The sequence below is a fragment of the Artemia franciscana genome, chromosome 1, assembly GCF_032884065.1.
Source record: "Artemia franciscana chromosome 1, ASM3288406v1, whole genome shotgun sequence".
NCBI classification, from domain to species: domain Eukaryota; kingdom Metazoa; phylum Arthropoda; class Branchiopoda; order Anostraca; family Artemiidae; genus Artemia; species Artemia franciscana.
In genome coordinates this window covers 43,588,116-43,602,968 of record NC_088863.1, presented here as the reverse complement: position 1 = coordinate 43,602,968, position 14,853 = coordinate 43,588,116, and the positions used below count along the sequence as shown (strand labels likewise).

At 36.3% G+C, this 14,853-nt stretch overlaps 2 protein-coding genes across 4 annotated transcripts in view; both read right to left on the bottom strand.

The window, feature by feature from the left end:
- Window positions 1-14,853, bottom strand: part of LOC136030025 (protein scarlet-like) — a 213,933-nt gene that overhangs the window by 43,425 nt on the left and 155,655 nt on the right. For all 3 annotated transcript variants that reach the window (XM_065708651.1, XM_065708641.1, XM_065708657.1), the window contains exons 6-7: window positions 2,097-2,335; window positions 512-713 (exon numbers count right to left, since the gene is read on the bottom strand). In XM_065708651.1, the coding sequence (XP_065564723.1) occupies window positions 512-713; window positions 2,097-2,335 (441 nt within the window). The remainder of the gene's footprint in view (window positions 1-511; window positions 714-2,096; window positions 2,336-14,853) is intronic.
- Window positions 5,997-12,964, bottom strand: LOC136030065 (tetra-peptide repeat homeobox protein 1-like). Its single transcript, XM_065708696.1, has 2 exons — window positions 12,856-12,964; window positions 5,997-6,579 (listed from the first exon to the last, which is right to left on the bottom strand). Exons 1-2 carry the CDS (start codon window positions 12,862-12,864, stop codon window positions 6,079-6,081), a joined length of 510 nt encoding a protein of 169 aa, XP_065564768.1. The 5' UTR covers window positions 12,865-12,964; the 3' UTR covers window positions 5,997-6,078.

The window sequence follows — 14,853 nt, the reverse complement described above, 5'->3', positions numbered from 1 at the left end:
TCATTAGGACTAACCTAATTTCACTTCTTGAGCGGTCGGCGCTTTAACAGATAAGTACCAAAACGTTGTTATTACAGTTCAAGGGAGATTATCTCTGTTCCTCATATACTGAATGTAAAAGGCAAATATTATGACTAGGGGTGCAAAATCAGAAAAATGTAGGGGGGAGGCATGGATTTCCTTCGATTTTTGAATGAAGATACAAAAACAAGGTATTTGTCAAGACACCTCTGGGGAGAGCATTTCTTTTCGATTTTTCAATGAAAATACACCAAGAACATACCCGGTGGGTATTTTGGAGGCTATTGCCCCTCCTCGTGATTGTCAACCCTGACTCTGAACATTGCCTTCTTAATTAATAAACCACTAAAATTAGATTCAGCCATCGTTTAATATTAATTACATAATTTGATAAATCTTAAAGATAAAGGAATCTTAAAACTATAAAATTGTATTATGGAGTATGTCAAATCTTAAAATCTAATAATCTTGAAATTATTAACACAAGTACCTGGGCATCCTCCATACTATATCCCACATTCGCTTCGTACTGAATGAGCAGCTCAATTTCTCTAGCTTGACTGGAAACTGCAAAACGATCACAGGTAGCTTTTATCGTGGAACGGCAATGCTGTTCATGGCCTGGAACCACTGCCAAAGTTTGCACGAAAAAGTCTGCTGGATTGTAGTTCTCTGGACACTTATAACCAAAACTAAAAACAAAGAAGTTGAAAATAGGACAGTAAATACAATAGTTTGACGTAAGTAAATTGTCTAGAGTCTAGAAAAATTTATTTTCTGTTGCAGCCATTGCCTTGACGCCGTTCATGATTTGAAAACATAATTATCCTTTGCTAAGAGCCGAGGAAGAATTATCAATGAGGTTTTACCGTCCTATCTGAAGGGTTAGCATGCTAGACTCGAAATCCTGAGGACAGGGGTTCAATTACTGGAGTCGCTGGTTAATTGGCATGGAACGAAAGTTAGTGGTTTGACTCTATAAACTCAGTCGGGGTCGCCCCGGCTCTAAATAGGCCCCTGAAGAAATCTGGGGGGGGAACACGGGAAGCGCTGGATGATTTTCCCCCCAACCACTCCGACTGAAGGCAAGGAATCATGATATCTGTATCTGAACTGCACAGACCGCTGGTCAGCATGCGAAAACCTTTGTATAAGTTTTTTTTGTCATTACCGTCATCGAAAGGAACTTTAATTCCTTCTCTAAAAATTAACGACGGGACTATCGTTTAAGACCCACAGGCAAAGACCAAAGCTTTTGCCAAGGTGTTTGCAGCTAGTCTCCGAAGCCACGCAAAAAACTAGCGGCACGCCACCGAAAATGTTTCAGTGAACTGCCACCGCATAGGCTTACCGCCCAAAATTTTTAGCGCAGAATTATTTTCTGATATTATTCAGAGGATACTATTCACTATTGAATAGCACATGCAAAAAATTTGGATTCCCCTAAAAGTGTTTTTGAATTTACTTGTTTACAATGGAATTTAGATTATCTTTCACTTGTTTCTGTTCTCTTCACTACAATATAATAATTTGTAATTAAATGAGCTTCGACTAGCCCTGATATCCCTCGAACACCTTCTTTATAAATGTCTTCTTCGTTTGGTTGAACAAATATATGTACAATCTTTACCAAACTTTTAAGGTCAATAACATTCAACCTGCCGACTCCTATTATAACTAACATCAGCTAAAGGGCTACGACACACTTAATTGCAAAACTTTCATTACATTACTCCTAAGTGAGAGCAGTAAATTGTGAAGCAATGAGGGATAATAGTCACTATAGCGCAGAGCACAGAGAGTGAGATGTTAGGTACTATCAATCCCCTTATTATGAATAAAAAAGTTGAGAAAACATTATAGTTGCAACAGAAATTAGCTTAAAAACAATTTTTCAAAAAGATTTGTTCCAAAAAAAGTAAGGATTTGTAATAAAGCCTAAGATGATTTGAAATAAAGCTGCTTCATAACATTATCATAAAAGGCTTTATGGCACCCAAAAATAGTAGATTGTAACTAGCAATAAAACGGTGACAACAATTTCAGAAAGCCTAATACAAGGCAATGAAACAAACCTTTCAAAAAAAGATAGTACTCGCTTAGTAGTACCCATATATGCGATTCTTCCTTCTGTAAGTAGTATAAGACTTCCAAAAAGGTTATAAATCTCTGACGACGGCTGATGGATAGTACACACTATAGTTTTCCCTTCTGCTGCCATTTTCTTCATGATTTTGACTAACGTCTCAGCTGAAAAGGAGTCAAGACCTGTGGTTGGCTCGTCACAAAAAAGAACGGGAGGGTCAGTTAAAACCTGCAAGTAATATTTACTTTATAAAGTTCTAAGAATTCACTTGAAATCGTTCCTTTCTATGTGCTAATAAATATGCTAACTAGTATAAAAAAGTGTTTTGACAGTCTGTTATTTATAAGTTTTTCAAGGGAGGCACTTTCGAATGATCTCAGAATGGATAAGCCCATTTTATGTACTTTTTATGCTCATTAGCCAACAATAACAATGACTAGTTTACAAAGGAATTAATCACTATTTACTGGGAAGAAGAGTGTCATTAATCCTATTCAGGAAATAAATCCTTCGATAGCGAATTCTGATTTTGAAAAATCTGATATTCTTTCTTGTGCATCTTTAATTTTTTTTTTCAGCTCAACGATGATCTTCACAGTCCCTACTTGTAATTCATTTTTATATTATTTTTTTTCGTAATATCACCTCTGTAAGTCTCTTTAAAATTTAAATTCCCTTTAACCCCATAGGTTACATAAAAAAAGAATAGAAAAGAAAATTGATTTTGAACCTTTAGTTGTGTGTCGTGTTATATAGAACGCACTTCCTGGTTGGGCTTGTGAATGCCGTTCGTTCAGCACCTTTAAAAAATTTGTAAGAAAATTGTGGTTTTCTGTATGATTTTTGCTTATCACTACTATAATTCTCTTCTATTTTATTATTATTGTGGTTTTCTGGTTTCAATTGGAGTTAGTCTAGTTTTTGCTTGAGTGGATAGAAAACTCTTATAGTTGTCAAAATCTCACCACTCTCTCTCTCCCTCTTTTGACTGTTGATAGGTTAATGTTTCAACAGGTGTATTTTCATCTTCCTTTACAGATCATAAGGTCTCAATGGGAAACAGTGTCTGGTGGCTTCAAGGCAACACGGGGGATATAGACCACCAAAATGTTTTTATCCTCTCTTGATTTTGAAAAGAAATACCTTTTGTTCGTTATTTTCGTGGCAAAATGACTTTTTTAGGCATTCTCATTTTACTCCCCTCTAATTTCTGTGAATTGACGTCACTGTCAGTACCTTGTATTTACTTTATGATTTTTGTTGACGAATTCATATCTTAATTTTTCTTATTAAATATCATGAAAATTCAGATATGGGTACAGCCGCTTTCTCACTAATAGCCAGTTGTTGAATCTGATAATATCGGTTATAATTGGTCATTAATATTGTCACAACTACGGCAACTTACATCAGCTTATTTATTAGTTCTTAGAGATTAGTTTCCTAGTGCATAGTCGTACCACATAAAAAGGATTTTATAAGATTACAGAAAAGTATGAAATAATTGATTGGGTATAGATAATGAGGCGTCGAAAATGGTATGAAATATTTTATGAGGTAAAAAGGCAGAGGCAGGGCCGTATCTGGAATTCTTGCTCGGTGATATGGGGTGGTATTTTTGTTAAGGTTTTTTACAATCTATACGATAATAAATGAGACTTAGTGTGAAGGGATATTTTTTGCAGTGAATTTCAAAAAGGAGGAGGTAAAGTTGATTATTGAGCTGAGGGCGAATAGTTGGATACATGGAGCGAGAAGAAAATTTTTAGGGAGAATTCTGGCAAGATAGTCCTTACTTTTTACTCTATGTGCAGAGATATGGACCAAGTCCCAAAAGTGAGTGCACGAACAGTTTAGTTTTGATGAGAGATAGCTGGTGAGTATAGTGACTGATGAGAACTCTTATGAAGTTGAAAGGTTACGACCATTCAACTTTATTACAGACTAGTAATGTCTGTTATGGATGGAAGGAAACGGACCCGGAAACACACAATGCCTTCCAGAAATTATGCAGAGATTGAAAGACCAAGAGATAGAAGAGTGGGGTTGTTTAGTACGTTCGTCGGAAACACTGAAGGAATATAGTAAAGTAGAAGAAATTTTTGGGGAAGAATATTATTTTAAGGTAAATTTACCTTTTAGATATTTAAAATCATGGATCCAGTTGAGGGGAAATTGCCTTTCAGTACATAGGGTACAGAAAAAAATAAGGGTACAAATGGTAAGTGTGGGTATTGCGGAAAAGAGGATAATAATTTAGCCCATTTCCTTATGGAGTGCCAGGAGCTTGAAAGTCTTAGGGATGAAATTTGGGGGGACCATCGGTTTTTGCTGCTTTCTGATATCCTGAGGTCTTCGATGCCTGGAACCATATGCAAAATGGCACGGTATGTGGAAAAGGCGGGAGGGGCTCAGTCGAGCCCGAGTGAATGAAAATAAGTATTGTTTTATATTGAGTATGTGTTCTGTGCAGTGTTGTATTATTAAATCATGTTGTGTATGGCCGTAGGGCTCAAATAAACTTTCTTTCTTTCTTTCTTCTAATGGAACACAGAAATCGATTGCTCTAACTTATGTAATGCTTGTTTATGCAGCGTGAATTAATTAGTATGAAAGTCTTTGTTTTGTATTACCATGGAATTTTATGGCAATGGAAATTATTATTTTTATTGTTCGTTTTTTTGGCATTCCCAGTATTCACATCAAATTATTGAAACATACTCAAAATCAAAGAACATTTTTCAATTTTAACGCAATCAATGTAATTATACTGGCCATTTCCTTGCAGTAGTTTCCTAATTTTCAGTCTAAACGAGTTTAGCAATAGGCCTACTAAACATAATCCTAATAAACAACTGAAAATCTATTTTAAAACAAAAAGTCTGGGTTGCGCAAGTCAAGAGCGATCCTCTTTCTTAATAAGTGAAACTCTAAAAATGATTAAAAGCCAACTACTTCAAAACGACTCTTCTTTTATCTTGATCCCAGACATGTGAAAAATATTAACTATGGAACCATGTGCATAAGGATGTTTTATAAAAGGGTGTTAGACGCCCCTGTGAAGGACGTAAGCTTGATGAAAATTACACCATCAAATTCAGAATATCGTGTGAGACCAAGTGCAGCGGTTTGGATTTTCTAATTTGAAAATACTGAACTTTCCTTCTGCCAGAAACTTATCAATGCGTTAATGTTACAAAATGAGGCAAACGTTCGAGTCAAAGTGTGGTTAAACTAAACATTGCAACGGCGGATTTTTTTTATTAAAGAAAACGATTTAACTTCTTGAAACAACTGACAGGAAAATGACCTTTAGATGTCGCTTGGACTTGAATAATATTCCAAGATCCATTTACAAACACTCCGAATATATTAAACAATAACAATATATAGACTTTTATCGAGTTTTCCTCAAATTAGTTGCGTTAAATACTATTATCTTGTTAAAAACTGAGAATTTGCGGAAAAGTGTCATAAAATTTAGTCACAACTGGGATTGAACCAGTGCCCATTGGACACAGGATTCACACGCCAGGAAATTTTTTTAATATATATTTTTCTTAAGATCTGAAGTTATCGACAAAAATCGCTAGATCTTGTAAAAATGCCAAGAAGTGATGGCACTGACCTACTAGTGTATAAACACATTATGTCTATTATGTATAATTCATGGCCTCATCAAACACTTTCTAATATAGTTATTGTCAAGAGTTTTCTTCAGGAAAGCAATAGACAATGCTCTTTATAATATAGTTGGGAAAATTGAATTTCCCAATCAAGTCTGAAAGGTTAACTATAAATCAGACATATTTTAGCTTCGATGAAATTGCTTGATTCAATAACATAACAATTAAAATTCTAAAGAAACAATACTTAGTAATAATGTTGGTAAAGCAATGTGACTTTATTAAGTTAATCATATTTAATATAAATACAAAATATTCATTAAATATAAAATTTCATATTTCTTCCTAAATAGCCATGAAGAAGCCAGATTTGCCAGCTCCTCCGCCACGACTTGGGTTAGGTGCATTCAAAGGTGCGCCCACAACGGGTGATGGTGACGCAACTGGTGCAGGAAATGCTTGGAAAGCAGGTACTGGCTGTGGCACGGGAACAGCTACTGGAACTGGCTGAGCAATTGGTACGGGTACGGGTTGAGGAAAAGGAACAGCCACAGGCTGAGAAATCGGAACAGCAATTGGCTGGGCAACTGGCATGGGTGCTATTGGTTGACCAAATTGTAGGGGCTGAGCTACCGGTATGGCTTGAGACTGGAATGGAGAGGACGGAAATGACATTCCAGGAACAACGGGCATTGGTATGCCAGGTGGAAAAGGCATGAATGACTCTGCCATAACTGCTGTGGGCGTTAATGCAGAAGAACTGCTCCTGCTACTACCAAATCCTGCTCCTTTAATTACTGCCGAGTAAACACATGCAGTGCCAAGAATAGCAGCTGTTATGAGTACCTGTAGAAGAAAAGAGAAGTTAAATGGTGCTTCTTATTTACTGGCCTACTATTAATCAAGTAACATTAGAAACCTAACATAATTGGAAGGATGAGGTATTTTTATAAGATTTTTGAGTCAACACATCAAAAAAGCAGGGAGCAATGCGTCTCTCTGATGTTTTTAGAGACCATTATATGGAACGCGTGGTCAAAGAAAATTGATCAAGGCTCAATTTATTGGAAATCCAGATTCCTAGTGTCCTTCTTAGAGACGAAAATAAATCTAAGGTCAAACCCATTAGCCTTTACTGTAGCATACTCTTTACCCTTAGGCACCCCCAGACTCAGATAGCATCACTTCAAAGTTTTGAAATAGTCATTTGAAACGTACCAACCGAAAAAATCCAAAAACATGTCCCAAGATGGCAAAACCAGTGTATCCCTTGACCAAAGGCGAAAAAGTACGCGAATAGTCCAGACAAAACAAAGGCTCTATTAATTAATTTCATTAGAAGGGACATGTTACAGCCTGTTCAAATTATAGTCATGCAAGAAATTTCAATCTATGAGCAAAACCTTTGAAGTACCACTAATACTCCATGCCCAATAGCGTTGAATTGTGCCTAGCGTCTCCTATGTATTATTGTTTTTGCCCTGTCAGACACAATGGAAGGTTTTTAAAGATTGTTGAATACAAATATTAGGTAAGCTATGCAGTTCAGACATCCCAAATCCAATTATATTATGACAATATGTTACGAATAGTAGACATGTCAAGCAATGTTAAAATCTCTCATGCAAGGATTTTTAATGTGGGCAAGTCGAAGGTCCTTTATCCATCCTAGCTCTACCCTCTGCCCCACCAAATATAGGTGCGTGTTCTTTTTTCTTTTCAATTATTACAAATCTGAGCTGAGCGATATTAAATTTGAAGCAAATTTTGATATTTTTGAAGTTTCACTTATATAGACATACTGAACTTCCTTTCGCTCATAATTGTTCAGGGATTGTTTCCGGAATGGCCCCAATGATCAATATCACTCATTAAAAGTCGCCACGATTGTAATTCAACTTTCTTAAATAAAAACACATAATAGATATTTAAAAAGTTGAGATAAATTTCTAGAAAAATTGTTCTTTAAGAGCTTCTGAGCTTGCTGATTACAAATCCAAGGCTAGTTTTACCTTAAATCGTCATACGAGTATATCAAGTATATACTCTACTACTAATGGTTAATTGTACTCTATCGATCAGTCAGAGCTATCAATCAATAAACTCAAGTTTGAGGCTATTTTACAATATAGATATACAAAGTTAGTGTGTAGCAACTCCTGCCTCTGTCTCAAAACTCCTGCCTCAACTATTAACACCCTGTTTCTACTACTCATTAACTACTCTTTATATTCAAGTTACAAGAGTTGAGTTTTTATGTGTTCAAATTGATCAAAATTGTAAGCCAACATTGACACATTAATATATGCACGAACAATTTCGATTTGGAATATGAAGAAAATGAATTCAAAAGTCTTTCTGTGAAAAGTAAATGCTGAATTTAAAGCTTAAAACAAGCGAGAATCAGCGTCTACAAATTTTCAAAACTAAAACGAGAAGCAATTATTATGAATTAAATAAAAAAAACGAGCTTTTTTAACTGAAAGTAACGAGCGACATTAAAACTTAAAACGGACAGAAATTACCCCGTAAATGAAAGGGGCTGTTCCCTCTTCAAGGCCTGCTCTTTGCACTAAAGTTTGACTATGTCCATCAACTCTACTTTTTAAAACAGTAAAAACTTTAGCGTAAAGAGCAGGGCGTTGGAGAGGGAACAGCCCCTTTCATATACGGGGTAATTTATGTCCGTTTTAAGTTTTAATGTCGATCCTTTCTTTCAGTTAGAAAAAAAACTTGTTTTTTTTTATTTCATTTCTGAACGTTTTTAGTTAATCCATATTTTGATTTTGGTTCTCCGCAGATGAATAATTAAAGCGAAATTTGCATATTTATTTATTTGGCTAAATGGCTTTCCCATAGTTTTGATCGAATGATTTTGAGAAAAAAGGAGGGGGAGGAGGCCCAGTTGCCCTCCAATTTTTTGGGTACTTAAAAAGGCAACTTGAACTTTTAGTTTTTTACGAACGTTTTCATAAGTAAAAGATATATGTAACTTACGAATTAGCTTACGTTACAAACTTCTATGTTCGTATGTTTTTATTACGTATATGAGAGGGTTCGCCCACTCGTTGATACCTCGCTCTCTAGAATAAAGCTTAAATTTTGTCCCCTGAATCACAAAGGCCGTAGAATAACTAGTTGAAATTACAAAAAAATACTTTAGCGTAAAGAGTGGGGTATTAGGAGGAGGCGAACCCCTTATATGCGTAATATTTTCTGTTTGTCTTAAGTTTTAATGCTACTCCTTACTTTCAGTTGAATAACTTTCTCATATTTATATTTTATTGTTTTTTGTTTATTTTAATAATGCTAGAAAATGCTGCGCCGCATTCATGGAAATCTTTTTCCCCCGTGCCAAGTTCCTCCATGGAAAGTTTCCCCCACATAACCCCTCTTCTCAAACCCTCCTCCCAACCAAAGAATCCCCCTGGAAACGTCTGTACACTTTCCAATAACCATTACTATATGCAAACACTGGTCAAAGTTTGTAACTTGCAGCCCCTTCCACGGGGATTGTGGGGGAGTAAGTCATCCCCAAAGACATAGTTATAAGGTTTTTCAAATATGCTAAATAAAATGTCAGAATTTTGATCCAACGACTTTGGGGAAAAATGAGCGTGGGAGGGGGCCTAGGTGCCCTCCAATTTTTTTGGTCACTTAAAAAGGGCACTAGAACTTATCATTTCCGTTCGAATGAGCCCTTTCGCAAAATTCTAGGACCACTGGGTCGATACGATCACCCCTGGGAAAAAGAAAAAAAAACAAACAAACAAATAAACACGCATCCGTGATTTGTCTTCTGGCAAAAAAAAAAATACAAAATTCCACTTTTTTGTAGATAGGAGCTTTGAACTTGTACAGTATGGTTCTCTGATGCGCTGAATCTGATGGTGTGATTTTCGTTAGGATTCTATGACTTTTAGGCGGTGTTTTCCCCTATTTTCTAAAATAGGGCAAATTTTCTCAGGCTCGTAACTTTTGATGGAATTAAACTTGATGAAACTTATATATTTAAAATCAGCATTAAAATGCGATTCTTTTGATGTAACCATTGGGATCAAAATTCCGTTTTTTAGAGTTTTGGTTACTATTGAGCCGGGTCGCTCCTTACAACAGTTCGTTACCACCAACTGTTTGATAAAGGAAAAAAAATATATAAAACGAACAAGAATAACAATACCTAGCCAAAAACATAGTGTCATTTGCGCTTTGCTGCGAAAACAAAATATTTTTTTTAACAGTTTCCCTCTTTCAATTGTAACATCAAATAAGAAATTATGCCCAAACGTTTGTAGGCCTATACAATAAAGAATATTTGTAAACCCATTTTGTTCTAATAGTGAAATATCCGATCAGTTTTCATAATTTTCTTCCTCTCTAATTAATTGCTTTGAGTGTATAGAAAATCACCTGGTTAAAAAAGAACAATCGATTTCGCCTATTTTATGGTAAAAGACATTTGTGATAAAAATGTTTTGTTTTACTGATTTCTTCAATTTTGTTCCCCATTTGTATCCGTTCAATTCAAATATATAGAAGAAACAACTGTCTAGGCCAAATTTATAATTTAAGCAATCTGTTTAATTTTCATTTAAGCACAAATGAAGCTGTGGCCTTTTAAGGTGGGGGAAGAAGTGTGGAAATAATATCCTTATTTGTTTTAACTAGTGTTTGTTGCAATTTTACTTTATTTGGGCCAAGAATTACGATTGGCCTTATCCGCGCGAAAGCTGTTGTTTTGATGCACAGAATAGCGGAAGTCAGCAATTTGCTGTTACAGAATTTCGAAGTCACTTATAGAGGGAACTTGAAATTGTAGTTAGAAGACACATTTCCACGATATTCTGCGATAACTTTTTTTCATGTGCACATGAGATTATCAAACAGTTCGTGGTAACGAACTGTAAGTAAGGAACGACACGGCTCAATAATAACCGAAACTCTAAAAAACAGAATTTTGATGATATCAATCGGGAAAATTTACCTGACTTTCAAAAAAGGAGGGAGGCACCCTTCAAAGTTGAAGAATTTTCATGAAAATCGCAACATCAGATTCAATGCATCAGAGAACCTTACTTTAGAGATTTCAAGCTCATATCTGCAGAAATGTGGTACTTTGCCAGAAGTGACAAAAAAGACTAAAAAGCAACTAGCCCTTCTCGACCACCCCTTTTCCTAAAAAGATTGGGACATTTCAATCAAAATTTCGAGATAGCCATTTTGTTCAGCATAGTTGAAAGGTCCCAAAAATGTTCCTTCGGAGATAACATGGCCCCCACAACCCCTGGGGATAAGTTTTTAAGTTATAAAATTTGCCCATTGTTTACGTTTAGTATTTGTCATTGGAAAAGTATAGACACTTTTTGGGAGGGAAAGGGAATTTTGTGCTTGGGATGGGCTTCCATGGGGATATTTCTCCGGGGGAAGGGAGATTTCCGAGGTTGAAGTGTTCAAGGGTAATTTGACAGGCAAAAGGGCTCATTCTAACGGAAATGAAAAGTTCTAGTGCCCTATTTAAGCGACCAAAAAATTGGAGGGCACCTATGCCCCCTCCCACGCTCATTTTTTCCCCAAAAGTCACCGGATCAAAATTCTGAGATAGCCAGTTTATTCACCATAGTCGAAAAACCTAATAATTATGTCTTTAGGGACGACTTACTCCCCCGCAGTCCCCGTGGGAGTGGCTGCAAATTACAAATTTTGACCTGTGTTTACATATAGTAATGGTTACTGGGAAGTGTACAGACGTTTTCAGGGGGATTTTTTTGGTCAAGGGGGTTGAGTTGAGAGGGGGGGGGGTACGTGGGATGATATTTCCATTGAGGAAATAAAAAAGCAGGTTTTTTCAACTGAAAGTAAAGAGAACCATTAAAACTTAAAAAGAACTGAAGTTATTCCGTATATGGAGGGGTTGTCCCCTCCTTGATATCTTGCTCTTTATGCTAAAGTTTGAGCACTTTTTTTTCAAGGAATTTTTTTGGTCAAGGGGGTTGAGTTGAGAGGGGGGGGGGTACGTGGGATGATATTTCCACGGAGGAACTTTTCATGGGGGAAGAGAATTTCAATGAAGGGGGCGCGGGATTTTCTAGCATTATTTGAAAAAACAATAAAAAAATAAATACGAAAAGTTTTTTTTCTAAAGACTTTTCACGACCGGCTCTTTACGCTAAAGTTTTTTAATGTTTTAAAAAGTAGAGCTGAGAAAGAGTCAAGCTTTGGCGTAAAGAGAGGGGCGTTGAGGAGGAAAAGCCCCTTTCATATACGGAGTAATTTCTATTCGTTTTAAGTTTTAATGTTGCTCCTTACTTTCATTTAAAAAAAACTTGTTTTTTTCTATTTAATTTAATACACAAGTACTGAAGCTTTTTTAAAAGTGCTCAAACTTTAGCATAAAGAGCAAGATATCAAGGAGGGGACAACCCCTCCATATACGGAATAACTTCAGTTCTTTTTAAGTTTTAATGGTTCTCTTTACTTTCAGTTGAAAAAACCTGCTTTTTTATTTAATCATAAACAGAGGCTACGGCTAGAACCAATGGCCTAAGACTCTGAAACTTCTTCAGTTTCCAACAAGATCACGCAACTTTTGTGGAGTTTTAACTTAAGGCCAGAGCCACAGAGCAAGGAAGGACCCAAGAAAAGGTTCAGGATTTGGGAGAAAATAAAGGTTGTTGATACGAGCTTTGAAGTATGGACTAGATTGAAGCATATTCCATTGCTTTAAATTCCGGTGGGGTTAATGATATGACACTGTATGTCTCTCCTTTGTATGAAAAATTCTTCATAGAAGGTGAGAAGGTTCACCTTCTATGAAAAATTCATTCCCCTTCCTTTGAATCTCGGCAAAAATAAGTTTTGGAGCTTATGTAAGGGTAGGAAAATCAACGTATACCCATTTATAAAAGGAATCCAGATTAAATATTTTGAGGGTAACAATCAATAGCTTTAAACATCATTCTCATGAGTAGGACCATGACCGAGAGCCTTTCCTGTCCTGTCACTAAGCTATGATCGGCGGTTGATGAAGAGCAACCTTGTAGCTTTCTCAAGTGAATTACGCTTTGGAAATACGTTTTTTATGTTCTATAAGTTCTTGAAGAATCAAATAAAAAGAAGACTTACCTTCAACATTTTTCCAATTTAAATTTAGCGTTTCTCTCACAAGTTTCTTGCAGCCAAGCTTGTTGAACTAATCAATTTTAGCTCTGATCACTGCTTATATCCGTGGTTAACCTTAAACTTCATTGATAGTAAGAGTAATTTATTGATTTTATAATTACCTAACTGACCCACTTGACTTCGTAGATAAGATGATAAAAATTAACCTTTTATGACAGAAAATGTTTTTATTTGATTAAATTTGCATGTATTTATTCAAGTTCGTATGACAGATACATATTTTTGGAAGGTCAAAAGGCCAAGACAATTTTCCAAAATAAACTTCTTAATGAGTTATATATTATCTTTGTGGCCATAGGAGGTGGGACCTTAATAGTCCGTGTTCCCTAAACATACTCCCCTCCCTTCTGGAAAATATCTCTCCTTGTATTGTTCAAAGGGAATTGGAATGGTGTCTCTGAAAAGATTACTGTGTTTTTAATTTCTGGTAAATAGTTGCGGAGTCGGATTACATTGAGTCCCTTTGTGGGTAGATTGATTTTACTGCTTACCTGTTAATTAATCTTTTCTCAATATCCGACTATGAACTTCTGTCTACGCCTATCCTGTAAACCTCAACATATTCCCCGTATTTCATATAACTCTCCGACTTCTTCCAAATGATTTCCTGTGTACGCCTCTACAGTCGGTTCAGACCTTCACCCCTGATGAAAAAGGACGAAGCCCTATAGTGACTCAAAAATCAACAGAAAGACCAGTACTGGGCTCTCAAAGCCGAGCCATTTGGCTCACTTTAAGTGAATTGCAACTGTCCAACAGTTGGTAAATCCTCTCCTCTGGTAAGCTGAATTGGAAAATTAAGAGTTGGAGTAAACCATATAGTCAAATCACTATCTTGGCATTTTTAAATGTTTAAAAAAGAAAAAAAAGGATATTCCGAGTAACATAAGCAGCTCATGCCCTAACCTCCCACCGCTAGATGAGCTCCCAAGCAGGTAACCTTTTGAAATCACTTTCCATCAAACACAAACTGTTGCCCAATTTTAATTAAGATTAGAGTTGGCCACAGCATATAATTTGATAAGAGACTCTGCTTGAAATAAGAAATGGGAGAAACACCTGAAGAAGTAACCAAATCTCTATAAATTATCCTGCAATGTCTCCTGTATTGTGTTGCGAGAGCAACACTTTGGTTTTGTCCCAGTTTTTTTTTTTTTTTTTTTTTTTTTTTTTCCTATGTCGCCGATGTCGGCTTATTCCTAGAAACTGGTAAGGGTCTAACCTGTGCGGTTTTTACGGAAAGTGTGGAACTCAGGCCGGACTGATGAATATGGCATTACATTTTAGAAAGCTCCGCAGAACTCTTGCCTGGGCCAAAAAGAATGGTTTTTGCTTGTCCACGAGCCAGAGCCTATGGTGTGCGAAGTGTAGCGGAGTTATGTAGCCTATGTCAGAGAGGAGTATCTGAAGTTGTGCAGCCAAGCTTTCGTTTCATCAAACCATGTTTTTACTTTCGAGTGGAAAGCTCCGTTCTAGCAGGCAAGCAGGCAGGCACCACTTTCAAATTGAAGATGGACTAAAATCTATAAGTGTTAAATATATGCGACAGTTAACCGGCCCCACAGCCAATATATCTTATTTGAGTGATAAATAGAAAAATTTACAGAAGCAAAAAAGCGGCATTTTCCCACGGGTCCGAAAGGGCTGCTGTGATTTTGGCTGGGTTTATCACTTGTTTTTTCGGACTTGGGATTGAGGTAGAGAAATGCCAACAGATGTACCTCTTAAACTTTAAAAGTTCTGTCATTATTAGAGAAATTGGAGCTTATCCTTTGCTCCTTTCTAAGTGGTGACGTTAGAAAGTTGGCCTACGGCAAAAAAAATCAACTTTTGAACTAAGACAGATAGAATTTTTTTTCGACGGCAATCGATAGCTCTTGATCAGCTGATCAAAGTATATGTCATCCATTTTTTGATACAAAATTCCTTCCTGAGATATAC